Below are 25,751 nucleotides of genomic sequence, written 5' to 3' on the forward strand. Positions count from 1 at the left end.
AACAACCCACTGAGGCAGCAAGCTTCCCATCACCTGCCCGCTGCCAGCTCTGTCACCAGCCCGGTCCACGACCTACTCGAGGAAAGGCGTGAGCCAAGCCCAGCTGCGGTTGCGCTCTGGGTCATACGATTTGGTTTCCACACCCAGACCACAACAGCTGCAAAGTTAGGAGGTGCCACACGCAAGCAAGCGTCGCTTTTGATTCCAATCCCTCGCCAACGTTGTGGAGACCCTCAGTAAATCCTGCTGATCCGCTGCGCGGCCAGTTCTCTGCTGCCCGCAGGAACGCTTGAAAGAACACCGCTATCACCTTTGTTCGCTCATCAACTGTGACGCTTCTCAGGAAGCTGGGGAATAAGATGGTAGCAAGCCATCCCCTGCCGCTGTAAAAGCCAGCTCCCGAGAGGTCACAGAAGAAGTTGGCGCGTCTAGCTCGGGGTAGAGAGGAAAGAAGTTGTGATTAAGACGGGACAGAAATCCGTGTCACCAGCAGACCTTTCAGATTTCTTGAGATACAGCTGGCCGATCTGCTGAACTGACACAGAGAAAAACTTTCATTGGGAAGTTCCTAACTTTTAACACGTTTGATTTCACCAGTTATTTAATATTACAGGTGTTAATAATTGTAATATCATAAGGGGTATGAATTTTATGTCCTCCAAACATCTGTGTGCGTATTTAAACAACTGAAAAGGATAAACACGTAAGGATGACAGAGTATACCCCGGTTACAAATTGACAGGCTCTGCCAGCAGAGCTTGCGGGGTTGTAGGGTTTTGTTGTTGGGTTTTTTTTTTTTTCCTTCCTTCACTAACAGCAGTGCAGGATGAGAGGTTTCCTCCTAGGCCAAGGGCAAAAGATCGACATAAAAGTTTTCTTGACTTCTTTGTCCCACTAAACCTCTCAAACTAACAAGTTTCTCCTACTTTGACAGGCATGTCTGCAAAACTAGTTTTAACAAGAAAGGGCATATGCATATACATGCAGTCTTTCTAAAATTCAAGTTATTCACTATCTTAACTATCATCAACACCACCCACGTACCAACTAAGCCCTGCTTGGAGTAAATCACGATAGTCAATGAATGCAAAAACACCAGTCCCACCAAACCCAAAACACTCCCATGCTCTTGCGAAGTATTGGAACTCAATACATTTGTGTCTCTTTGGCAAATCACGCTCCAGACTTCAGTCTTATTATTTTGGTTATAACCGATTTCCAAATACTGCGTGGCGGAGACAAAACCGGAACAAAACAACCAGAAAAACCCCAAAACACCACAACCCCCCACGCAACCAACAACGCTGTCAGGAGGAGGAGCAGGTCTCAGGCAGGCATAACCTTTTCCAAGAGGAAACCGTTCACACAACTGCATCTCGCGCTCCAAATCCCCGCCGCAATACTGTTTTGAACGAGGACTCCCGCAGTGTTCCAGCTTTGGAGGCTGGGTGTGAAGTCACGCTATTTTTTTATTTTTTTTTATTTTTCAAATCAATGCCTCCCCCTCTCACACCCATTTCCCTCTAGCCTTTCATTTATTTATTACCTGATTCGAAGGTCGTCATCTTCTCCACCCCAACCCCAGTAGTTGTTGGAGAATCCATTCACCTTGGAAAACTGATCTCTTGTCAGAGCGGTTACACCTCCAAAATATCCCTGGTACCGTAACCTAGAAGTACACAAGAAGAGAGAACGAAGAATTAAAAGTCAAGTTCTACCAACAGCAAAAATACCACCCTGAAACTCCAGATGTAGACCTGTCTTTCACAGAGTTTAGGGTGCACAAATCCTCATCCTCTTCCTCTTTTCACGAAAAGATGGTGTTTTGCTTTAGGCCAGAACTCCCCAACTGAGCGAACGCAGCCTTCTTCAATAGCTTCTCCCTTTACACGAGACTCCCCTTGCCAGCCAAAAAGCCACTTCACCTCAAGGACTCGGATGAGTAGAAAAGGAACAAAGCTACGCACTAACACAGCAGAAGCTTCGCAATAACGATAGCAAGCCGTCAGCTATCACAGAGTTCAATCTGAAAAACGTGGAAGGAAATCGGATCACAGCGAGGGGACGTGCGCTATGGGATACCGCAGGACCAACTCCGAGGGAAGGTACAGCGCGGGTTAACTTTGTAACCTAATGTAACGGAGCTCCGCTCTGAAGGAGATTAATTTCTACCTGCCTTCTCCTGGAAACTAGATCTGCTTTAAAAAGGTATTTACATACCATGCTTATTTATCTTCTTACACCATTTTGCTAATTGAAGCAACGGCCTCAAGCTGCGCCAGGGCAGGTTTAGGTTGGATATTAGGAAAAACTTCTTCACCGAAAGGGCTGTCAGGCCCTGGCCCAGGCTGCCCAGGGCAGGGGTTGAGTCCCCATCCCTGGGGGTATTTAAAAGCCGGGCAGACGTGGCGCTTAGGCACATGGTTTAGTGGTGGGCTTGGCAGTGCTGGGTTAACGGTTGGACTCGATGATCTTAAGGGTCTTTTCCAACCTTAACGATTCTATGCAATTGCCTGGACTAGAAAATATCCATTATGGCAATTTGCATGCCAGCCAAGCAGAGGTACAAGGCTTATTATTCTTTCTGGTTTAACATCAATCTAATTTAAAAACACCAAAAAAACCCACCACACACAACCTCCCTCAGACTATTTTTCCTGGCTGATCACAGGAGAATGGTGGAGGCTGGAGCCCCTGGAGATCAGCTAGTCCAACCCCTCTGCTCAGAGCGGGGTCTGCTAGAGCAAGTGGCTGAGGACCATTTCCATTCAGGTTCTGAGCATCTCCAGGGATGGAGACTCCACAACCTCTGGGCAGCCTGTTCCAGTATTTGACCACCCTCACAGTGGAGAGAAAGAAAAAGAAAAAAAAAAAAAAAAAAAAAAGCTTTTTTTTAATGTTTAAATGGAATTTCCTGTATTTCAGTTTGTGCCCATTGCCTTTTCCTTTCACTGAGAAGGGTCTGGCTCCACCTTCTTCACTCCCGTCCACCAGGTATGTATACGCATCGACAAGATCCCCGCCCGCCTTCTCTGCCCCAGGCTGAGCAGTGCCGGCACCCCCAGCCTCTCGTCACATGTCAGAGGCCGCAATCCCTTCATCATCTTCACTGCTCTTCTCCGGACTCGCTCCAGTACGTCCCTGTTTTTATTGTGCTGGGGAACCCAGAACCGGACACGGCACTCCGGGTACCGCCTCAGCGGTGCCGAGGAGAAGGAAACCATCGCCTCCCTCGGCCTGCGGACAAGACCCCTCCTAGCGCAGCCCAAGATGCTACTGGCCTCTGTCATCAGGGCACGCCGCTGGCCCAGATCCTTTTCTGCAAAGCTGCTTTCCAGACAGTTGGCCTCCACCACCCGCTGGTGCACAGAGTTGCTCCTCTCCAGGTGCAGGACTCTGCATTTCCCTTTGTTGAACTTCTTTAGATTCCTCTCGGCCACATTCTGCAGCCGGACAAAGTCCCTGGTACATCAACCACCCCTCCAAGATTTCGGTCTTCTGAAAACTTGCCAAGGCTGCAATCCGCACTATCACCCAGGTTACTAGTGAAGATGTCAACCAGTACCAGCCCCAGTATCAAGCTCTGGAGCAGACCACTCGTGACTGGCCTCCAGCCGGGCTTTGCTCCGGTGATCAGAACCCTTCGAGCCCAGCAGTTCTGCCAGTTTTCAGTCCATCCTTCATCACTTTGTCAATGGGGATGTTATGGGAGACAGTGTCGAAAGCCTTCTTAAGTCAAGATAAACATTATCCACTAACTCCTCCCTCATCCACCAAGCTAGTCAAATCAGAGAAGGCTATCAGGTTGGTCAGGCAGGACCTGTGAACAGATTTCCTTCATCACCTTCCCAGGGATTAAAAGGTGAGGTTGACCAGCCTGTAGTTCCTCAAATCCTCCTTCTTGCCTGTCCTGAAGACAGAAGTGACATTTGTTTTCTTCCAGTCCTCAGGAACCTCCCCCAATCATCGTGACGTTTCAAAGATAACCGAACGGCCTCGCAATGACAGCGACCAGTTCTCTTGGCACTCCTGGATACCTCCCATCGGGTCACATGATTTTATGGTGTATGCCCAGTTTGAGTATTCCTGAACTTGATCCTCCTCCACCAAGAGTAAGTCTTTGTATGTCCAGACTTTTCCACTGGTATCAGAAGCCTGGGAATCCCGAAGGCAAATCTTGCCAGTAAGGACCAAGGCAGAGAAGGCATTGAGTATCCTGGCCTTTTTCTTTTGTCACCAGGTCCCCTGCCACACAGCAGGGACACATTTTCCCTGCTCTTCCCAGCAGCTGATGTACCTGCAGAAGCCCTTCACGCTGCCCTTCGTGCTGCTTGCGAGATGCAACGCCAGAGCGGCTTTGGTTTTCCTAACCCCATCCCCGCATGCTTCGACAGCATCTGGTGTGTCCTCACAAGTCTCCTGACTGCCTCCGCCTCTTTCATGCTTCTTTTTTCTGTTCCGAGTTTTCTCAGGAGCTCCTTGTTCATCCATGCAGGCCTCCGTCCACCTTTGCTTGACTTCCTGCACATAGGAATGGACTTTGAGCATGAAGGAGGCAACCCCTGAAGATCTACCAGCTCTCCTGAACCACGCTACTCTCCGGGGCATCTCCCAAGTGATTCTTCCAAGCAGATCCCTGAACAGGAAAGCAGGATCGCAACCCTGGATATTTGCCTCGTTCCCTCCTTGTCTCTGACGTCCGCATCCCTGACCAGCTCTTCTTTGTGTCTCAGTATAAAGGTCAGCAGAACACCTCCCTTTATCAGCTCTGATCACCTGTCTCGGGAAGTTACCATCAATTCACTTCAGAGATCTCCTGGATTACTTGTGCCCTGTTGTGTTGCCCTTCCAGCGGATACCAGGATGATTAAAGTCTTCCACGATTAAAGTCTTCCACGAGGAGAAGGGCCTGTATACATGAGGCTTCTTCCAGTTGTCTGAAAAAAGCTTCAACTCATTTGCTGGGACTGTGATATACTTCCCAAAAAGATGATGTTATCTATATAAACCTACAAAAAAAGGATTGTTCTAGGCAGATGCAGTCTCTCATGAGCTCTACCTGCGTTTTTTTCTGCCTCTGGAATTTTTACTCCTCCTTGCTCTCTCCCCTTTATCTCCTCTCCTAGAGGAGACCAACCACAAGGCAGCAGAGGCCCTATCAAGTTTTAATTATGCATCGCTACCTTGAGGCTTCTGCTGTGGGCGCTCTAGAGAAATCCAGCGAACAGGGGGAATGGACAGCAAGGAGGTCCCATGAACAGCAACAGCAGGGAAGAGCCCTCCCCAGCCAGGCCTTCAGGCTGCGCTGCCAGTCCCAACAGCCCCACGTCCCCCTGTTCCAGCAGCCTGGTAGGGTTTGGGAACCGACTGCCCACCCACACATCCGTATATGCGCCCCGCTGCTCGCTTATGCGCCCCGTAACTCCCCGACACCACCGGAGAGGCGGACACCGAGGGAGCCAGAGCTGTAACCAGGACGGCGCTGCCCACCCAACCCTCCCCAGGCAGCGCAGAACCGGCAGGGCCCGGGCACGTCCTGCTCCTAGGGGACATCGTCTGCAAAAACACACCTCTAACAGCGTCCAGCCACCTCTTCCCTGAGGACAAGAGAATATCAGCTCCTTGGGGATTTTAAAAATCGAACTGAAGAAACCATACCATAGAAATTGTCATTAGGAAAGAATGTTGTGCTGGTCCCGAGGAAACAGCTTAGCTGTGGTAGCAAAGTTTTTCCCACCCTTACCTTCAAAAGTTTGAGTACAGAAACCTTTTCCTAAAGAATCTAAAACCAAGTTGTAGTTTATAGAACTAAACATAGGGTACTTGCTCTCCAGAGGAGCACAGCTGCTAAGATTAGCATGGAGATTATTGCCCTGGAAGAAAAAACAAACAAAACCCCCTAAGAAACCCAGCGAAAATCCACATTCCTGCCCAGGGTATTTTGTGTTAACACGGACCACGTACGACTTCACTTCCCTCGATCCCATCTGAGCGACGTCTCTCGGTACGCTCACCTCAGCCTAAGCAAAACACTGAGGTTACCCAACTGGGATTTCAACCTGTGGTCTCAGCTCAGTTTAGGTCTCATTCTTGAGCTCAGGACCTGAATTCCTTCAGACATACCCAGGAATTCCCTAGGAAGTAGAGTATGATTATCCCCACTTCACAGATGTGTAAACAGAGGCAGTGACCCAGAAAAGAAAGTATGAATGTAATTCAAACCATCGGTATCCTCGTGAATACTGGCGCAGGGTATTCACAACAAAAACGTTTTGTCAGTGTAAGGCTCTTTAAAGCCAAAGCTTAAAGCTGACCCATAACTAACAGCTCCTTCCCACAACAGGAGAAACCTGAGGAAATTAATAGTAAGAAGACACCTTAGTAAAAGAAAATATCCATCTGCATGCTTAGCTAAGCTAGACACTTGCATTAAGATACAGTAACATACCCCAGGAGGTTCAGTAAAGCACCCCAAGCTTTGGGCCATGTTATTAGCCTGGGTTCTACATGCCTGTCAATTAACCAACGCAATGTTTCTGTTGCTTTGGAGCACAACCACCCTGTAGCCCTCGGCATTCCCTCTGCAAGGTGCAGTGCTCCAAAAACTTGCCACAAGCTTCGTTCATTTGCACTTGTTCACGTTTTCACTGAATAACTGGAAAGTGAATATTATTCTGTATAAGAATTTGCACATCCCAGCTCTTTCTCATACGTTTAACAAAGGAAACCCAGAAGCGAAGCAGAGCTTTACTTCAAAGTACTGAGATCAGCTTTTGAAAAGCCCACTTCTAATTAATATTTAGAGTGACATGACATAAGAGGTGACTCTTGAAAGAAACACATTCAATGAAACCACTCTAGTCATTAAATTCACCAAGCACAGGAGCCTTTTTTCTCTGAGGTGGACTGAACCTGACTTTTCTCTTTAAATTATTTACATCACACTATCACTTAGGGCACCCATTTAAAAGTCCAAATGATCCTGTATTAGACGCTGTACAGCCAAATAATTAAAGGACAACCCTATCCCTCGGCAAATTCTCACACTTGAGCTCTCAATATTAGAAGTTACCTCTTCAACAGCAAAAGCTAAGTGGCAAGTTTTATTAGCACAATAGTAAGATCGCACTGTCAAATCACAGGATCAGGGGACTGCAAATGTATTCCTAGCTTTGACAGAGGTTGTGTGAAGACCTTCTGTCACACTGCTTTCCTCTCAAAATGCCCTTTACCTCACCCCAGAAACCAGAACGATGACAACGATCATTCATACAGGTGACCACGGAGCTGACTTCAGAGACGTCCGCACAGTTACCTTTCGTCAGAAGGTGCTCCACACGCGGAGCGTTACCACCAGAGACCTGGTGTCAGAAGGAAGGGTAGATACCAGCATACAGCTCCGTCAGAAGAGGAACATTATCAGTAACTTGGCATTTCCCAGTTGGTATTCTTTCCATATTCCTGGTTTCCTACCTGTATCCAGTATTGTTCCTGCCAACTACAAGGTGCTTTGGTTGTCTGTCACACATGTAAATGTTAAAGTCATTTTCTGGCACCAGATCCACATCATGGAAAATGAAACAGTCCCAGTTTGCTTCTTTTAGGGCCTCTAGGTATCCTACATTCAGCAGTTTAGCTCGATTAAATTTGGTGTTGCCAGCCTGTGGAAGAGAACGGAAAAAAAAAACCTCTGAAGAAGGTGTCAAACCTTTTGAACCAGAACCGCTCCTGGGCATTTGTTCTAACCACGTAGTTCGCAACGGCGTGCGTGCGTCACAGCCTTTACAGCAGGAGCTACACAAGGAGCTACCCCGTGACATTAGATACGGCATCAGAGTGGCCAAGGATGCAAAGTGTTTCTTCAGTCTCTACTTGTCATGAACAAAACCACAGCCAGGTGAGGGGAGCCTACGCTCATCTGGGCAGCAGAAGCATGCATGCTGCATGATGCGATTTCATGGCTCCTGTATGCTGCTCCAGTCCTGGAGCTCCCACCAGGCTACGTAACAAAAGAGACATCAGTAAACAGTTTAGAAACCGGCGCTCCATACAACTGCGTCAGTAAGGCTTGTGGAAGTTTTAACAAAAAAAAAAAAAAAAAAAAAAAACCAAACCAAACCAAAACACCAAAACATTACTCCCATACAGATTGATTTATAGATGTAAGCACGTGCCACAGGTGATTTATGCTTGCCCACTCCGTTTAGAGGATCGCAGTGCTTCAAGAGTTCACTGTATTTCCTTAGGTCACACAGTAGGTGGCAGAGTGGGAAATAAAAAGCAGGTCTCTTCGTTTTTAACTCCTGTCTATAACCTAATTATCATGCTGCACTAGGGACTCCCCCAGCACAGAGCTTCACTTCACATTTACTCGTCTTTGTCGTTTGCTTTTGCTATAAGTTAGTGCATCTTCGCTTTTCAAACATATCATTTTTCACCTTTGAGGTATACATACATATACACGCACATACAGAGCAGCAGTTTTTAAGCTTACCATGTCACCCTTCACTCCGGAGCAAGAGGTGTGCTTAACTTGCTATTTATTTTTTACTGGGCTGTACACACATGCCAGCCTGTAGAAGGCTTTCTGCTCCTGAGGACAAGGTGGTGAGCTGCCTCGAGTTTCCACCTGGGAGACAGAGGGCCAAGCCCTGTGCTCCCAGAAACTTTCCAGAGCTAAGCACCTGATCTACTTGAAAGAATTAAAAAAAAAAAAAGCAATTTTTCAAGAGAAAGGGGTCATTTGCTGGAAGGTGCCTGGACTGGAAGAGGCTCCATGGAAGGTGAGAAAGAAGCTGGCCTCCCCCGACTGAGAGAATGTTAGCTGTAGGGAAAAGCAACTACATACAAAGCAGGTTTTATCGGTCTAAAAAGTAAGGCTTTGCTCTGAAGAAGCGATTTGTTCACCATCACTAACAGCCATCTGCTTCTGCACAAAGATTTATGGGATTTATGGCTCCATACCTGCAGTTAGGGAAATACCGCCCAGTGCCCGCTCTGAGAAACTGAGAGGGATAATCAGTTGCTTCCAGTCTCAGTAAGGGAAGGAATGCACTTTCCAAGAAAGACTTAGATACAATTCACCCACAATCTATGACGTCAAATTCCTGTATATGAAAATACCTGTCAGAAAATCTCCTGATGATGAAAGCACAGGTTATTGAGTGAACAGAACAGTTCAGACGACTGGTAAAGAACACAGAGAGAACGTCACTTGTGTTGGGTACCAAACCCAGCCTAGTTCAGCAGCAACACTGACCATCTGCCGCTCTTCTGTCTCCCCCATCAGTACTGTCAGCCACCACAGCCCGCTTGCCGCACCAAAGGCAACCAAACGGCAGCTAAAATTGCTTTCCAGGAAGGGCAGTTAGACCACATGCAGAACAAACAGCAAAGTTTACTCTCACCTTTTACTGATGACAGATTTGTCCTCCTTCTGTTTCTATGAAAGGAGAACACTGACCACAAGACAAACTTAGGTTAGGAAAGAAATTAATTATTCAGGGATTACAAACTCACTTTTTTTTTTCCCCCCCCAGCATTGTGCTCACGTATCCACATATTTCTGCAGAGAAACACAATTTTCAAGATGTTACACGTAACCCATAAAGAAGAGATCTGGAGTATGCCCCTCAATGGCTCACAGAGAAAAATATAAAAGGCCCATTTCTTAATCTTCCTCCAAAGTAAACTCTCTGTATTTTAATAGTTAAATCCCATTTTTAAGTATCTTTTAAGGAAAGAAATAGTTAAAACAAGAAATGACATCACAAGTGGAGAGTGGAAATGGATTTGCCGTAAGAGAGAGTTTTGTTAGACCCACTTTCCAGTCTTTGGGTATGCCTGTCTACACGGAAAGCCTAAGCAAAAGCTTCCAGTCTTCCAAGTAAAAGCTCTGATAGAACAAGTCCAGATTCGACATTGCTGCTCACATCAGACAAACCTTTCCGACTTCTGTATTACTTTTTGCTAGCACGACACCAGCCGTTCTCCACCTCACGTGTTTCAACAAATAGAGAACGTATGCCCATTCTCCCAGTGATTTATTGCTAACCACTGCCTGCTAGCTGGAGCAAGCCATTATATGTACGATTACAGTACATACTAATGCAGCAAAAAAGCCTCAGTTTTTCCACCCTACGGGCCACATGACTCTAAACAACGAAAGAACAGTCTATTCCAAGTGAAAGTATGTATCCTGCCATGACTTTTGTTGCTGTTCTGCTGTGCCATTGAGCAGAAGAGTAAGCTTTCACCTAGAATGCACTGCCTCATACCGGTTAATTGACTCTACCCTCTTTAAACAGAAGGGAGGAGAAACTACATTAATTTATCACCTTTTGCTCCTGCTGTCTGAAAAATCTGTTTAGAGTCAAAGCAGAACGTGTAAGCAAATCATAGTGAAAGAAAGCAAACACCAAAAAAAAAACCAACCACCAATCAAGAAAAAGACAACACATTACAAAAGTTAAATCTCTACTGCTTTTAGCTCGTGTGACCAGAACATAGGCACCTTAACTAAAAGACCACGTGGCACAAGTCTGTATGCTCAAATTTCAGCTGCTGATTCAGCGGAGCTAGAGAAAAGGCAAATAAAGAAATTAATAAATCTTTCAGGTACTAAATGCTCTGCTGTGACTACTTCTTCCCACAGCCCTTGCTGCGCAAGTAAAGCACCTACAAGCAGTAGCTGACGTGTTTAGTTTGAGACAGCAGAAGTACGCACAACTACACGATACACGCAGCTTAGTAAGCATGACAGCCAGCAAGCAGATGGGAGAGAAGAGCTCGATACAAACTGAGGCCTTCGATCCAAACAACTCCAAATTTAAAGGCAGAAAACATGTCAGCCTAGTTACGTGTGTGGATACTGCAAGAGAATTGAGCTGCATTGCTAATGCAAAAGACGCTTACCTTGAATGCTAACTCAGAAACAGTACGTTACTTAGACCGAGAAACGGACACCAGTTAAAGACGCTGTTTGTTAACGCTACCCAGCTTTGCTAACAGCAGCTGAGATCCTGCAGCGCTACCAGCAACGGCTGTGTGCACCGCTGCACCCCTCAACAAGCAGAAGGGTTCAAAGCAGGCTTGGAGGACTGACGTCGGACAGCAGAGGCAGCAGCACGCCTCTCCTCGGGCTGCAGAGCACTGACACCATCCCCACCCGAGGTTGCCTCACCTGGTGAATCACGTAGATGCCATAGTCTAGCTGCTGCCTCTGTAGGAAGGGGTGGAGGTGCTCCAGGAGGTACAGCAGATGCTTCTCTCGATTGCGGTGTGGGATGATGATGGCCACGTGCTGCAATGCTGAGCACTCTGTAGGGTGATACCGGCCCTTGGCTACCTGAGGGTTCTCCTTTTGCACCTCTTCTAGCGTGAGAGATGCTTTGAAGGTGAGTTTGCTGGCACCTCCTGTAGGAGAAGCACAAGAAGCTTTCCCGAGCTGTTTCTGGTTGTGGCTAGTGCAGTCACCTAATGAGGTACTCCATAACCAGCATAAGAAACCCAGGTTCAAGCCCCAGTTGGTTACCCTGCCTTTCCAAGAGAAAAGTAGTGCTACAAGGGCATTACACGGGCAGTGGAAGGAGAGGGTATCGAGCATTTCATTGCTTAAATTGATTATAAAGTAATGATTATTTAAAAAAAAAAAAAAAAAAAAAAAAAAAGAAGAAATCAAGAGCAGTTCCACTCTACTCCAGGAGGACTGGCCACGAACGGCTGCCAGGACAAAGCAGAGGAGAGGGAAGTGGAAAGAGACACAGGACTGTGGCTGTGAGAAGTCATCTGAACAAAAGCATCAAAGGCTTAAGGTTCTAAGTTTGTAAGATAAAACGTACCAAGGCTCACTGTAGCCAAATGCAATTTCCATCACTTCTCTTGCACCGAGCTATCGCTCCAGCCCCTCCGGACTCGGCAAACCCATGAAACGGCTACAGCCACAGTGTGTTTATTTAAGCAAACAGGTCCTGGGGGCAGGGGTGGGGTGTGTAGCTAGACAGCAGCTTGTTGGACTACATAGGGGAGCAGGGAAGAATCCAGCTTCCCAAACAAATCCCTAGTCAGGTTTGCAAAAAGCAAGAGGAAGACGACAGTGACATGGTACTGCAAAGCAGAAGCCTGGTGCTGCGGACAATACCAAGGCAAAAAAAAAGCAGACTAATAAAAATGGCCAAACTAAGGAAACAGTCACCTATTTGAACCTTCACCATAAGTAGTGCTAACCCCAACGCAGCTGTGAAGTCCTTCAATTGTCAACATAGAGAGATAAAAGTACATCTAATAATGAAAAGCCAAAAAATTGAGGGAAGGTGAAAAGACTTGTGGTTGAGATCCTTTAACAAAAAAAAGCAAAAGATGCACATGCGAGCAATGCAAAGAAAAATTCATTCATTACTTCATAGAATCACAGAATCGTTTGGGTTGGAAAAGCCCTTTAAGATCATCAAGTCCAACCGTTAACCCAGTGCTGCCAAGCCCACCGCTAAACCACGTCCTTAAGCACCACATCCACACGGCTTTTAAATACCCCCAGGGATGGGGACTCAACCACTTCCCTGGGCAGCCTGTGCCAGGGCCTGACAGCCCTTTGGGGGAAGGGTTTTTTTTCCTAATATCCAACCTAAACCTGCCCTGGTGCAGCTTGAGGCCGTTTCCTCTTGTCCTATCGCTTGTTACTGGGGAGAAGAGACCGACCCCCCCCGGCTCCAGCCTCCTTTCAGGCAGTTGCAGAGAGCGATGAGGGCTCCCCTCAGCCTCCTCTTCTCCAGGCTGAGCCCCCCCAGCTCCCTCAGCTGCTCCTCCCCAGCCTTGTGCTCCAGCCCCTGCCCCAGCCTCGCTGCCCTGCTCTGGCCACGCTCCAGCCCCTCCATGGCCGCCTTGGGGTGCGGGGCCCAGCGCTGAGCACAGCATTCGAGGGGCGGCCTCACCAGTGCCCAGCACAGGGGCACCATCACCTCCCTGGTCCTGCTGGCCACACTATTCCTGATACAAGCCAGGATGCTGTTGGCCTTCTTGGCCACCTGAGCACACTGCTGGCTCATGTTCAGGCAGCTGTCAACCAACACCCCCAGGTCCTTTTCTGCCAGGCAGCTCTCCAGCCGCTCCTCCCCACGCCTGTAGCGTTGGCCCGTGTGGTCATATGGTATGGTATGGAATATCCCTTTGGTCAGCTGGAGTCAACTGTCCCAGCTGTGTCCACTCCCAACCTCTTGCCCACCCCCAGCCTACCAGATTTTAGGGTGCCAGGGAAGAGAGACAAAGCCTCAATGGTGTGCAAACACCGTTCAGCAGTAGCCAAGCCCCCGGTGCGTTACCAAAGCTGGTTTAGCCACAAATGCAAAGCCCAGCACCATACGGGCTGCCATCCCAGCCAGACCCAGCACAGGCACTCTGTGCCACCAGTCGCTTCCTCGCCCAGCGGTACTTACTGCAACTGGTTGTATTTGTTTCACAGGAAAGGTCTCTAACTGTAAAACAGCTAGGAAGAAAACCAAGTCAGCAGTACCAAAGCAGATATAACTTGTTAGAAGGGAGAGGAAAGCACCATCACTTACGCAGGTACGGAGACAGAGCTGGGCAGTGATCTTGAAATGACTTCACCGTGGGAACTTTAGCAATTGATTCCATCTTCTCTTCCTTTTGACTGTCCTCCAGGCTAGTGACCTTTCTGAAATCCTCCACCATGCTCTTCGCTTTAGAAATTTCCTGTCTGGAGTCCACCAAGTAACTGAATGTGGCCCATAGCACCATCAAACACAAACTGACAAGCACCAACACTTTGAACTTATAGAAGAGGTGAAAGACATACGAGCTCAAGGCCATGGCTCTCCCTGCCCCACAAACTGCCTCCTCTGCTCTGACGCCGAGGCAGGCCACTGCGCACCCAGTGGGGACGAAACCGAAGGTCCTGAGAAGAATGTCACAGTAAGGATGCAAAGCTGGAGGTAGGGAGGGCTGCCACACTTCCTGCGGTTTTGCAATTCATGGAGCCATGGTGCTGTTTACTCTTCAAATGTCAGAAAATACGGCTTAACCTGGACAAAAAAAAAAAAAAAAAAGGACGGAGAGCATTAGTTTCTACCACCCTCCACTGCTGTACCTTCACAGAGGTAAATGAAATGAGCTTATGACATAATATGAAAAGCTTATGACATATAATGAAAAGAGCTTATGAGGAAACATGAAAGAAACAGCAAGTATGAACTACTGGTCAGAAACTAAGACTCTGAACTTTGGTCCTAGCTTAGCCACAAACCAGCTGCATGATTTTAGGCAAATCACTTTCCTGCTTTGTTCTCCACTCCCAGTCTTTCCCCCGCCTCCCCCCCAGATCAGAAACTGCAACCACTACCCCATGGTACATCCGTGTACAGCGCCTGGCAACACACAGGATTTACTACTTCTATTCCTACCAAAACTAACGACAGCGGCAAGGCAAGGGATTCTGCTGGCTATGAGTAAAGTCAGCTTCCCCCGCCAAAATTAAAACCACATGAATCTCCGCAGAATTAAACTGTTTTCTTCTGAAAGATAGTATTATTGACGCTACGTTGCTCTGCACAATGCAGCGTGAACCCTGCAACACTTGACTGGCATCAGAAATCATTCCTCCGTACCTGCTGCCTGCCAGTACCACCTTGTGGGTCTTCGCCCAGTATTCCCCTCTCACATGCTGCTGCAAGAGGCAAATCTTCCTGCTTTTCAAGGGAAAGGTTCAGTTTTTCAGTGTTAGGTCTGTGAGGATCCAATTCTTTGTTCTGCTTCCCGCCCTCTTTCAAGAGCTCCATTTTCATACAGCCTTTCGTTGCCATCATACTATAAAGTTACCATGCTAATACTTTAGTCTGCTATTATCATCTCACAGCAGAGAAAGAATGAAATTTTAATAAAAGAGAGCTTTGATATGGAAAACGCACAAGAAAATTGCCACCTGTGAGAACAAGGACCGAGGCTAAGTGAAGCAAAGGCAGCGATTAAAGACAATGCGCACGAACCAGGCTGGATCAAAGAGAAGAAACACAAAAACATGGGAAGTTATTTCATACCAGCTTTCAAAATATACATGAGACCCTGGAGAGATATCGCAGGCAGAAGGAATACAGTAACTCTACATTCCCACCAGTTTAGCCCAGGTGGGCTGTTAAAGTTTGCTGATTCACGTGGGGGGATGTAGGTGGGAGCCAGGCCTAGGACTGACGAGATGAGCTACTCGAGGCACTGCCCGAGGTTCTCGGGGTTGGCCGGGAATGCCCGGCTGCCGTCCCTCCCGGCAGGCACCGCACGGAGCGGCTAACCCGCTCTCCCCAGCCACGTGCACCGCGCAGTGCTGCTCTAAGGAAGCGACGGCAGAGTTTTCTGTGACCTTACCGTTAACGGTGAAGGATCTGAAGGATCTCCACATCCACTTCAACCACAAACAGAAGACAGAAAGAAGAAGAGAAAAAAAAGAAAAAAAGAAAAAAAAAAGAGACTACCCTGGAGAAGAGAATATTACTTACAAGGAAAGGAGGGGAAAAAAGAAAAAAAAGAAAGAAAAAGGAAGAAAGGAGAGGGAGAGGTCCTCAAGGGGGAAAAAAAAAAGCCATGTAGTCATACTAATAACCACGGTGGGGGGGTGGGTTTTTTTTTCCCCTCTGGTCTTCCAGAACAGAAGGACAGAATCACCAGAACAAACAAAAAGGGAAGCCTGAGTTCCTCTTAGTCCTCCCCTCCCCATCTCCTAGCCCTTGAGGCCGCATTTTCCAATGAATTCTTTCTGTTCTTAGGTAAATTACACTGGAGACCACCTGGGTCTCTGCCTCATTGTTTTAAAAGACACAGAAAAATGAGCTCAGTGCTCTCATTTACATCCTTTCCCTGATTTTTCCACAGGGGAAATCATCAGAATAGCCTGTAAGGTGTTGACAGCATGGGTCTCTGCCACTCTCCAAAGGCAACCTGAGAATGAACAGAACCAGTTTTCCTGCTGTTGATACCCATTCGCTCTGTCGTCAGAACAGGAAAGAAAACACCAGCTGCAGAGTAACATGCAACACCTAACATCCAACTGACCTATAGAACAAGGAAATCTACACAGTTCAGGACAGCTATATACATCTAAAAAAAAGAAAAAAAATCAAGAGGATCAGCAAATCTAAGCTACATGCTGATAGCACGCTACTTTCTACTGTCAGCTTGTAATTAACAACTGGAAAGCAACTTTAGGGGCAGCCAGTAACACATTTCACAGATACGGAAAGCTCGACTACTTGTTTCTGAAGATAATTCATTCGATAATGCTAAGAGGAGTAAAACAGCATCGAGCTTCTGTGCTGTGACTGCCGAGCCACATGCAAACGAATCCCAGGCCTCAGTTATAAAAATCTTCACGCTCACTTAGCACACCTCCTTGGTATATTTACTTACACGCGGTGGTAAAACCATACCTCCATCACTTCTCTCTCCTAGGCAGCCAACATTAACAACAAAAGAGTGAACCAGAAACCTTTTTCTCCTTCTGCATCATCAGAGCTGTTCAATGAACTCTTATCACAGAATTAGCTGGCAGAGGTCTTGCACACCCCTAGAAGGGCAGACGACGCTAACCCTGAGCAGCGTGCGTATGAGCCCGTCTGCACCGGCTCGCTTGGCAGCCCCATTCCCTTTCTGCTACCCGTCACACCGCTTTTGTTACTTACAGCACAGGGTACGACACACGCTGGCTGAGCACCGGAGAGGGTACCGCTACCACTGCGAAACCAATTCTCCAGTCTCTGATCTTTTTGCAGCGCTCAGCAACTTTATCCTGAGTATTACAAACAAATACGGACTGCAATGCAATCAGATGGAGAGATCAACAGGGATTAATACAGTCACGTAGACATCCCAAAGGCTGGAGATCAATGCAAAAACAGCAAGGATTTGTCCCCCTTATTTCCCACCCACAAAAGGGCGACTTTAAAAATACGAACCTTCTTTTGACCTGCTAACCTTCTTTCTTGTTCTGGGTTTTGTGAACAACTGTCCTAGCACAGCTTTGCTGATATTCAGAACAGAATTCATCAATCCAGAGAGATGAGGGAGATGGCAGCGATGGACGGGGATTCTCCAGCTTCTGCACCCCTCAAGGGGGGGATCCGACAGATCTGTTTTACAAAAGCTTCGACACCTTTTTAAAAAGCGTGGTGGTCCTGCGTATTTTAAAACCAGAGGTTGAAATGGACCCCCCACTCCACTGTTTTCCATACTGAGACCAACTACAATCATTATCTCTAGGGTCCTGCAAGATCAGAATCTCCATAAGCCTCAAATACTAGTTTGTTTTAACCACTTTTTTTTTTTTTTTTTTAAGTATTCCTGCAGTTGCTGCCAGTAACCAGTACTATTTATTCTGACAGTCTGTATTCTGCTTTTCCTCATAACAGCTGTAGGCTATAGCTGAAGTACTGAAACAATATGCAAAACACACTACTGGGAATGCGGGCAGACGGCGGCAAGGGGACTAAGATGTGAAAAAGCAACAGGAAAAGAGGGGAGAAGAAAATCTCAGTTAAGGAGAAAGAAAAAGCACAGGGGCAGGGGGATTCACTTTCCAGCAAACAGGACACTCTAGTTTGCCCAGGAAAATAGATGAGAGTAATCACTGTTTTGCAGTTAAAAGTTAATAAAAAAATTTGAAGTGGGCTCAAGCAGAAAATGGATTAAACCCAATTAAACACCTCCCCGTGTTTCTAGAGTCTTAATTCAATCAGCCTGCACAACAGGTGTCGAGGGAAAGCTCCCTAACTAAACAGGAAACTAAAAGTTACGTAGAAGGAAATTAAATGGGAAAACTACGTGAATGGAAGGGAAGACAAAAATGCTGAGATTTTCAATGAATATATTTTGTTTCAGCAATGAATTTTATTTCTTACATTTGGCTGAGACTTGCTGGCAGACATGCCATAATAATATAAATTAGCAGCCGTGGTGCCCTAAGAGGTGACAGCAAAAATGTGCTGATACACTGAGTTAAATAGTTCCAGTTTTTAGCTCAACTAATGAGCAATAAGAAGGATTAACATTTGCTTTTTACTATTGCCAGCTGAAACATCAGTGCATGCCTCTCGGCCCAGCACTGCTTCCTAGTTAGCTGTCGTTACTGTCATACCAGGGAAGGACTTTTGCAGGACCGAAGTGATTCTGAAGCACAGCTTAGTTCACATTTCAGCTCTGTTGCTTAGGACTCCGATTCACAACTGCAGCACCTGAGGAAATAACGGGCCAAAATGGTTTACCCTATTATCCCACTGTGGACCATCAGCGAAACAACAGGGATTCAAATAAAAGAGAAAATGTCCACCACGCCCTGGCAGTTTATACGCTGCAATAGCTGCGTACAAGGAATCAGCGATAAGCTGTATGAACGACTGGAGAACAGCAAACACTGCGGACCCCGTGGGTAATATTAGCCGGTAATTATTATATCAAAGACCTTATAATTTGCTCGTTTAAACTCTACTTGCAAGTTTCCATGGAATAATCTAAATTTCTGCCTTTTATAACCTCTCAGCTACTGTGCCGTGGTCAGCAGGCGAAGTGCTTCCCCCACGGAGGGTGATCTCTCCACAATAAACCAAGTGTATTGCTGTACTAAGTGTGTGCATGAGGAAGGAGCTTCCCTCTCCACCCCCCAACCCAAACGACTTCCAGATTCACCTGGGCTGAAAGTACAACATAAAGTTAAGATACTGAACTTAACGTGCAGGGAATGACTGTCAACAGGTATTTGCTAAAAATCAACTGATTAAACTCATAGCCTCCCACTTTATCAGAAGCGGACTGCATTCTTAAAAAAAGGTAAGACAGTTGCTTACCTCTGATGCACAGACTCGTGCAAATGGGCTGTCCCCCCAAGAAATTCTTTTTTTCCACAAATAAAATAAAAAATTAATTTTTAATTATCCACGGAAAAAACCATAATGAAACATCAGGAAGGAATCAGCAGTATTAGTCAGAAGAACAAGCTTCCAAAATACCTTTTTTTGTTAAATATCAGGAGGAGCACACTGGTATGAAATTGCTAAGGTATGAGGATGTTAAATTATGAACAGAAGCTCTGAACTTACTGCACCAATCTTATTTATACTCTCCTCCCCTCCTATTCAGTTAGGTGAAATCTCCCACATACCAGTCTCCTTTGTCAGCTTTGCGAGATTCCTTTGTAAGCAGATGTTACTAAAAGTTCACAGTACTTGCCTCTGACAAATATTCAGACCGTACTACTGTCAGCGTGAATTATGTCACGTAACTAAAACTACACCTTAACTGAGTTCTCCGGCAACGACAGAATGTTGCTCTTGCTTAAAATACACTTGAGCCCTTCAACAGAGGAGCATAAATCCGCATGCACGACCACAACAATTAGCCACTTTCAACTCATCACAACACACAGGCAGAAGGGCGTAATTCACGTTTCGTAAACTTGCAGCTTGGTATTTTTTATGTTTTCTATGGAGAATATAGTATGTATTTCAAAAGGTGGAAAGCCTGGAGATATTTTGGGTATTTTACACGGAAAAACATACCTGAATCAATTTACCCATCAATTTACCTTACATTATTACTTCATAGGTTAAAAGGTATTAGCGTTGTTTCCCCCCCAAGACACAAGAATGGCACGTGCACAGAAAGGCCTGTCTGATTCTACTAACAAATGATAAAGAACCGGACCCTTATGAACGAAGGTGACTGAGAAAGACAGTGAAGAGCTGGCACTTTTATGACTCCCACCAAAGACGGAGAACTCATGAACTTAAGAGGACAGTAACTGGAAATAAAAGGACAAGCAAGAGGTTAAGCCTCAGTAAAAACTTACCTGTCAGAGAAACGAAAGGAAAACTTGATCATTGCCCCACTGGAGGAGGTTGCTTTACTATTTCACACTACAGACTCTTCACTTGAAAAAGCGATCTTTCACCAGCAAGCTTAAAATACCTGGGTTGATAAGTCAGGCAGCTAAGCCAGAGTCAAGAACAACAGAGTTTGGACCTTGTTAAAGAAAAAAAAAAAGTTAGGCCCAGGGCCCGCTGTTAAAAAGCCACACCCAGAGAAGTAGTATAAAAAACAGAGTAGTCACACAGCCATAAAATCATTATTAATGGAACAGCCTCAATAAAATACTGACGAGAACAGTCATGCAGTATCTACTCCAACCTTAATAAAGCCCAACAGTCATTCTGCAATTCACATGAAATAATGGAGCAGATGCTTCGCAACTTGCAATTAGATACAAATTAAACATTTACCAATTAAGTACAGGTTGAGGATACGCAAATCACAACCACAGGATGGCCGAGGTTGGCAGGGACCTCTAAGAGGTCATCTGGTCCAACCCCCTGCTCAAGCAGGGCCACCTAGGGCCAGTTGCCCAGGACCATGTCTAGATGGCTTCTGGATCTCTCCAAAGATGGAGACTCCACAGCCTCCCTGGTCAGCCTGTGCCAGGGCTGTGATTTTCACGGTAAAATAAGTGCTTCCTGATGTTCACATGGAATCTCCTGTGTTTCAGTTGTGCCTATTGCTTCTGGTCCTGTTACTGGGCACCACTGAGAAGAGCCTGGCTCCATCCTCTTTGTACCCTCCCTTCAGGTATTTATGCACGTTGGGAAGTTCCTCCCTGAGCCTTCTCTTCTCCAGGCTGAGGAGTCCCAGCTCTCTCAGCCTTTCCTCATAGGAGAGATGCTCCAGTCCCTTCATCATGGCCCTCCGTTGGGCTCTCTTCAGTATGTCCATGTCTCTCTTGTACTGTGGAGACCAGAAATGGACACAGGAGTCCAGGTGTGGCCTCACCAGTGCTGAGTAGAAGGGAAGGATCACCTCCCTCAACCTGCTGGCAATACTTTGCCTAATGTAGCCCAGAATACCACACGCCTTCTTTGCCCATTGCTGGCTCACATTCAGCTTGGTGCCACCAACCCTAGGTCCTTTTCTGCCAAGGTGCTTTCCAGCTGGGTGGTCCCCAGCATGCAATGGTGCCTGGGGTTGTTCCTCCCTCTGGATGGCAGCACGACCCTCTGGTGTATCTGCCACTCTTCACAATTTGGTGTGGTCTGCAAACTCACTGAAGGCACAGTCTGCCTCATCATCTAGATCATTAACGAAGATGTTAAACAGGACTGGACCCGGTATTGACCCCTGGGGTACACCACTAGTTACTGGCCTCCAACTAGACTTCATGCTGCTGACAACCACCCTCTGGGCCCAGCAGCTCGGCCAGTTTTCAATCCACTGCACTGTCTGCTTATCCAGCCTATACATCAACAGCTTCTCCATGAGGATCTTATGGGAGTCAGCATCAAAGGCCTTCTTGAAGTCCAGGCAGACAGTATTCACTGCTCTCCCCTCATCTACCAGGCCAGTTGTTTCATCCTAGAAGGTTATCAAGTTGGTTAAGCATGACTTCCCATTGGTGAATCCATGCTGACTACTCCTGATGATTTTTTTCTTGTCCTTCATATGCCTCGAAATGGTCAGCTGCTCCATCACCTTCTGAGGTATCGAGGTGAGGCTGACCAGCCTATAGTTCCCTGGGTCGTACTCCTTGCCCTTTCTGAAGACAGCAGTTTTCCTCCAGTCTTCGGGCACTTCTCCCAGTCGCCATGATTGATCAAAGATTATCGAGAGCGGCCTTCCAATCACATCAGCCAGCTCCCTCAGCACTCATGGGTGCATCCTATCGTGGCCCATGGACCTCTGTACGTCCAGTTTGCTTAAATATTCCCCGACCTCTTAAGTAATCCTCTTCCACCAAGGGTACATCCTCCTTCATCCAGCCTTTCCTCCTGGTCTCTGGGACCTGGGATTCCTGAATCACAGTCTTGCTAGTGAAGACTGAGGCAAAGAAGGCATTCAGTAGCTCAGCCTTTTCCATGTCCTGCGTAACCACGTCCCCCATCCCATCGAGCAACAGGCCCACTCTTTCCCTTGTCTTCCTTTGGTTACTTAGGTACTTATAGAAGCCCTTCTTGTCATCTTTGATATCCCTAAATCATGGCTGATATATTGGTTGGGGAGTGAAAAAAGACCACCCAGTCAGATATTAAAACATGTGCAAACAATAATGCAATCAAAAATTCAATACTAAACAAATCCTGCTATAAACAATAATCCCCAAGATGCTGGAAATGTGGTTCTTCCTTCTTCTATACTTTGCAACTCGGGGTGACTGTCCCTCAAATATGGGTGGGAAAACATCTGTGGTGCAACTAAACTCTTCTCATAGCTCTCAAACCTCTCTCTAGCTAGATCTGACCTTCATCAAACGTACCAAGAAACTTTCATTGGTACATAAACTGCAACTTTTCTTGCGAAATAAATTCTCGGTGAAGCATAACCAAACCTAGTTTAGAAAGTTACAGCTGACTACAAGGGCACGGCACTTCAGGCCACAAGGTTAAAACCACCAGGGTACCCATTTCAAAAATCCATGAAAAAAAATAAACAAAAAAACTCATAGTTATCCAAATATGACATCTGCCAGAGATCCCAAATCAATGAAAAATGAGAAAGGTCTCCATCAATATGTAGACATACTCATATCTAGACAGACGCTACAAACACACTTCTAAACATATCCATGATCGTATCGAGGCACATAAATACTGCATGATCTGCGTTCCCCAACATCATATCTGTACTGGTAACTGTCCCTGTGCTCTGCAGCTTGGCTGCCAACTCAAGTTCTGTAGCCTGCTACGTTTTTCAAAACATATGCCAAACCCTACTTGCTTGCTCCAAGGTTCCTAGCACTGTTCCGAACAGGCTACCTGTAGGAACCGATCAGAAATGCAGTGCTATAGGACTCACCCCACAAACAGGGGGGTTCGGTTCTGATCTCTGAGCCTGGTGGCATGAACACAAAGCCCTAACTTGCTCTCCATCCGGGCAGACCAAAACAGCAAGCAAGGTTCCAGCATGGACAAGACTTCTTCCTAAGCAAACTAGAAAGATCAGAGCCATCGATTTTCACTCAGGGTTTTCCCCAACAGAAATACAGATGCATCGGAGCCCGACAGGCCGTGCAAGCACAGAGCAAGTGAGCAACGTATGTGCAAGCTGGTTCCCCATGCAAGGGCTGCGGGGTCGATCCACCCGTACGCAGCGGGCACTTGCCTAGCAGCCTGACTGAAGCCACTAGCATTACCAAGCTCAGAGATACCCAGAAATTCTGGACTAAAGGCTTTTCTTTTTCATCTAGGCAAAAATCACTAGGTAGACGAAGACAGTCTCAGCAGGAAGATGGATTACTGGTAGCCCTGATATTAGTGAAGGAAAGTAATCTTATTAAACAAAATCTGTTATGTAATTGGAGTTGATAAAAACTCATTATTTTCCAAACATTTTTCCCTGATACCTTTTTAGATAAAAATTGTCATTATGATAACTGTGCTAAAGCCTGGAATCACATGATTACTTATCAAAAAAGTTATGTTTAACAGTATAAATAATCAGTGAGAACTGCCTACATTTTATTTCTCATGTGTTTGTATTTAAAATAATTCACCCTGTATGGAACATCTGCAGAACAGCTCCAGAGAGACACCTTCGTTTGATGCACGGAAAATTAGTTTTTAATTTACACAAACGAACTTTCTGACTCTACCTGTTTCGCACTGCCCAGTAAGGACAGGTTTCCTATCATGCAGGATTTTCCAGGAGCCCCTGCAACCTCCTCAAGCTCACACACAAATTCACAGATGGCAGAACAGGTTTAGCAGCAAAAAAGGATTCTTTTCCATCTAACTTTAAAAACCCTCATAAGTTCAAGCAGGAAATGAAGCATGAAAGCGTTCCTTGGGACTGCATTTTTCAGCTCTGCACTACGCAGATTATTACTTAGTATTTTATCTAGGCCAAAGTCAAAAGTAGAAATAAGTTAGGTCTGGGACTATCATGAAGCTGTATAGCAATCTTCTTCATTAAACCCTCCAAGAAAGAATTAAATTCTTTACAATTGACAAGGTAGAAAGATCACTGCACAGCATAAGCTTTTCTAAGCAAGACAGTTCAAGTCCTCAAGTTTTACAGGAGTCTAAACCTACTTCTTTCACAGGCGTTTCCTTCTTTTCAGAAGATTAGGTTTTTAGTAGGGCATTAAGCTAATAGTTTTTAATACCTCTTTTATACAACAGTTTTATAATCCTATTACCTCTTCCTAGTAAAAAAAACCACCAACTGCACTGAGAAATGAAGTCATGGGCTATTAAAAAAAAAAAAAAAAAACAAAAACCACACACACACAAACTAAAGAAACCCAATCGTCAGACAAATACCCCTTCCACTTCTCCGGATTTCAAGCCAAATGAAGCAAACGCATTAAACCACTCGCTGCTGCTGCCACATCCCTCCTGCCTACGGAGCAGTCACTCCGCGAAGCACGGAGAGCGCTACGCACGCAGCGGACGCTTTTCATCCAGGAAACCCCACGCCATAAAGAGACCTCTGTTACCTCTCACATGCTGCAGGGAAGAGTCGGCTCAAACCTTGCAGGATGACTTAAAAAAAAAAAAAAAAAAAAAAAAAAAAAAAAGAGCAAAAAGCCAACACATCCCGCTTTTCCCCAGCCCTAAGAGGCTCCCTCGTGCTGTCCCACGCGCCCCTCCCTCGGCTCGCGTCCCAGCCCGGGATGGCAGGCAGCCTCTCTCCTTTCCTCCCAGCGCGGCAGAACCAGCACGGGGGCACTCAGGCAGATCTTGGCGGAGCACTGTGCCAGAAGCAATACTGCATACAAATAATTACTATAACAAACCATTCCATTAGAAACAAAGGCTCAAGCCTTTGCTCCTAAAAGCAAACCACAATTTCTATTGGAGCCTTTTCTGGTATCTGCTCCATTTGGATATTTTTAACATTAGCAATGCCATTCTTCTTATGCAGATCAAGCTGCCCACCCTCTTGTCCATACCTGTGGAGAAGTCCAGGTGCTGCTCTCTGTTATCGCTCAGACATCCCTGCCTGTGACATTACCACCACAGACAGAAGCGCGTACTTTATGCAAGGGTCTTTCAACCAGTCTTTTCACAAGAGGTAACTTATTATTACAAGGTTGTCCCTCCCTGGTGCTTCTTCCACCACTTTGCCCCGTAACACTCCTCTAGCAACCTCGCCGAATCAGCAGGATGGAAACAACGGAGGTGTCTCTTTGCTGTCTTGCCCATCTGGGGCTCTCTGAGGCTACCAGGGCAGCAGCACCGCAATGTTGGCCATGCTGGCCGAGCTCCGGTCTGGCACACAGCTGCCAACCTCCCTAAGGCTCCTCCCTAGCTGCTATGCGTTAAGCTGACAAACACACTTCTTTCAGTAGAGCTGCACCTACATTAGAGGAATTTATGAGCTTACCTTAGGGTGTCAGGCAAGGGGTGGGATTTTCTCATGCTTCCAGTCCACATAGAGATAATGACAGAACATATAGAAAGGATGAGGCCTGAGTACATACAATCAGTCTTAGCTGTGTACCCTGTATCAGAGGTGGTGAGAGAAAGGATAGGTGCAGCCTCAGGACAAGTCTTAATCTCCTGTAACTCAAACCTGTTTGAACTTTGTACAATACATACGTTCCAAGCAGGTAGATGTTTTGAAGCTTCCCCCTCCTCCTCTATGCCACAAAGGTCTTATCATTAGGACTGCCCAAGACTTTTGGGGAAAAACTTCCTCGTTTCAGACACTTAGTAGCGTCTGAAAAAACCTTCAGGACTACTGTGCGTTTTAACAAGTCGGCCACAAAGTCAGCC

At 46.3% G+C, this 25,751-nt stretch overlaps 1 protein-coding gene across 9 annotated transcripts in view; it reads right to left on the reverse strand.

Moving 5' to 3' along the window:
- The window catches only part of B4GALT4 (beta-1,4-galactosyltransferase 4), a 45,236-nt gene that overhangs the window by 3,293 nt on the left and 16,192 nt on the right, over positions 1-25,751 (reverse strand). For 5 of the 9 annotated variants that reach the window (XM_082335232.1, XM_082335231.1, XM_082335239.1 and 2 more), the window contains 4 exons: positions 13,557-14,036; positions 11,183-11,415; positions 7,474-7,661; positions 1,547-1,669 (listed from right to left, as the gene is read on the reverse strand). In XM_082335232.1, coding sequence (XP_082191358.1) covers positions 1,547-1,669; positions 7,474-7,661; positions 11,183-11,415; positions 13,557-13,824 — 812 coding nt within the window. In that variant the 5' untranslated portion in view covers positions 13,825-14,036. Of the gene's footprint in view, positions 1-1,546; positions 1,670-7,473; positions 7,662-11,182; positions 11,416-13,556; positions 14,037-16,679; positions 16,787-18,130; positions 18,228-18,836; positions 18,883-19,837; positions 20,011-25,751 lie in introns of those variants that run through there. The other 4 variants (XM_082335234.1, XM_082335233.1, XM_082335236.1 and 1 more) reach the window with 4 other exon arrangements.

This window comes from Platalea leucorodia (assembly GCF_965183815.1).
Source record: "Platalea leucorodia genome assembly, chromosome: 2".
Classification (NCBI taxonomy): domain Eukaryota; kingdom Metazoa; phylum Chordata; class Aves; order Pelecaniformes; family Threskiornithidae; genus Platalea; species Platalea leucorodia.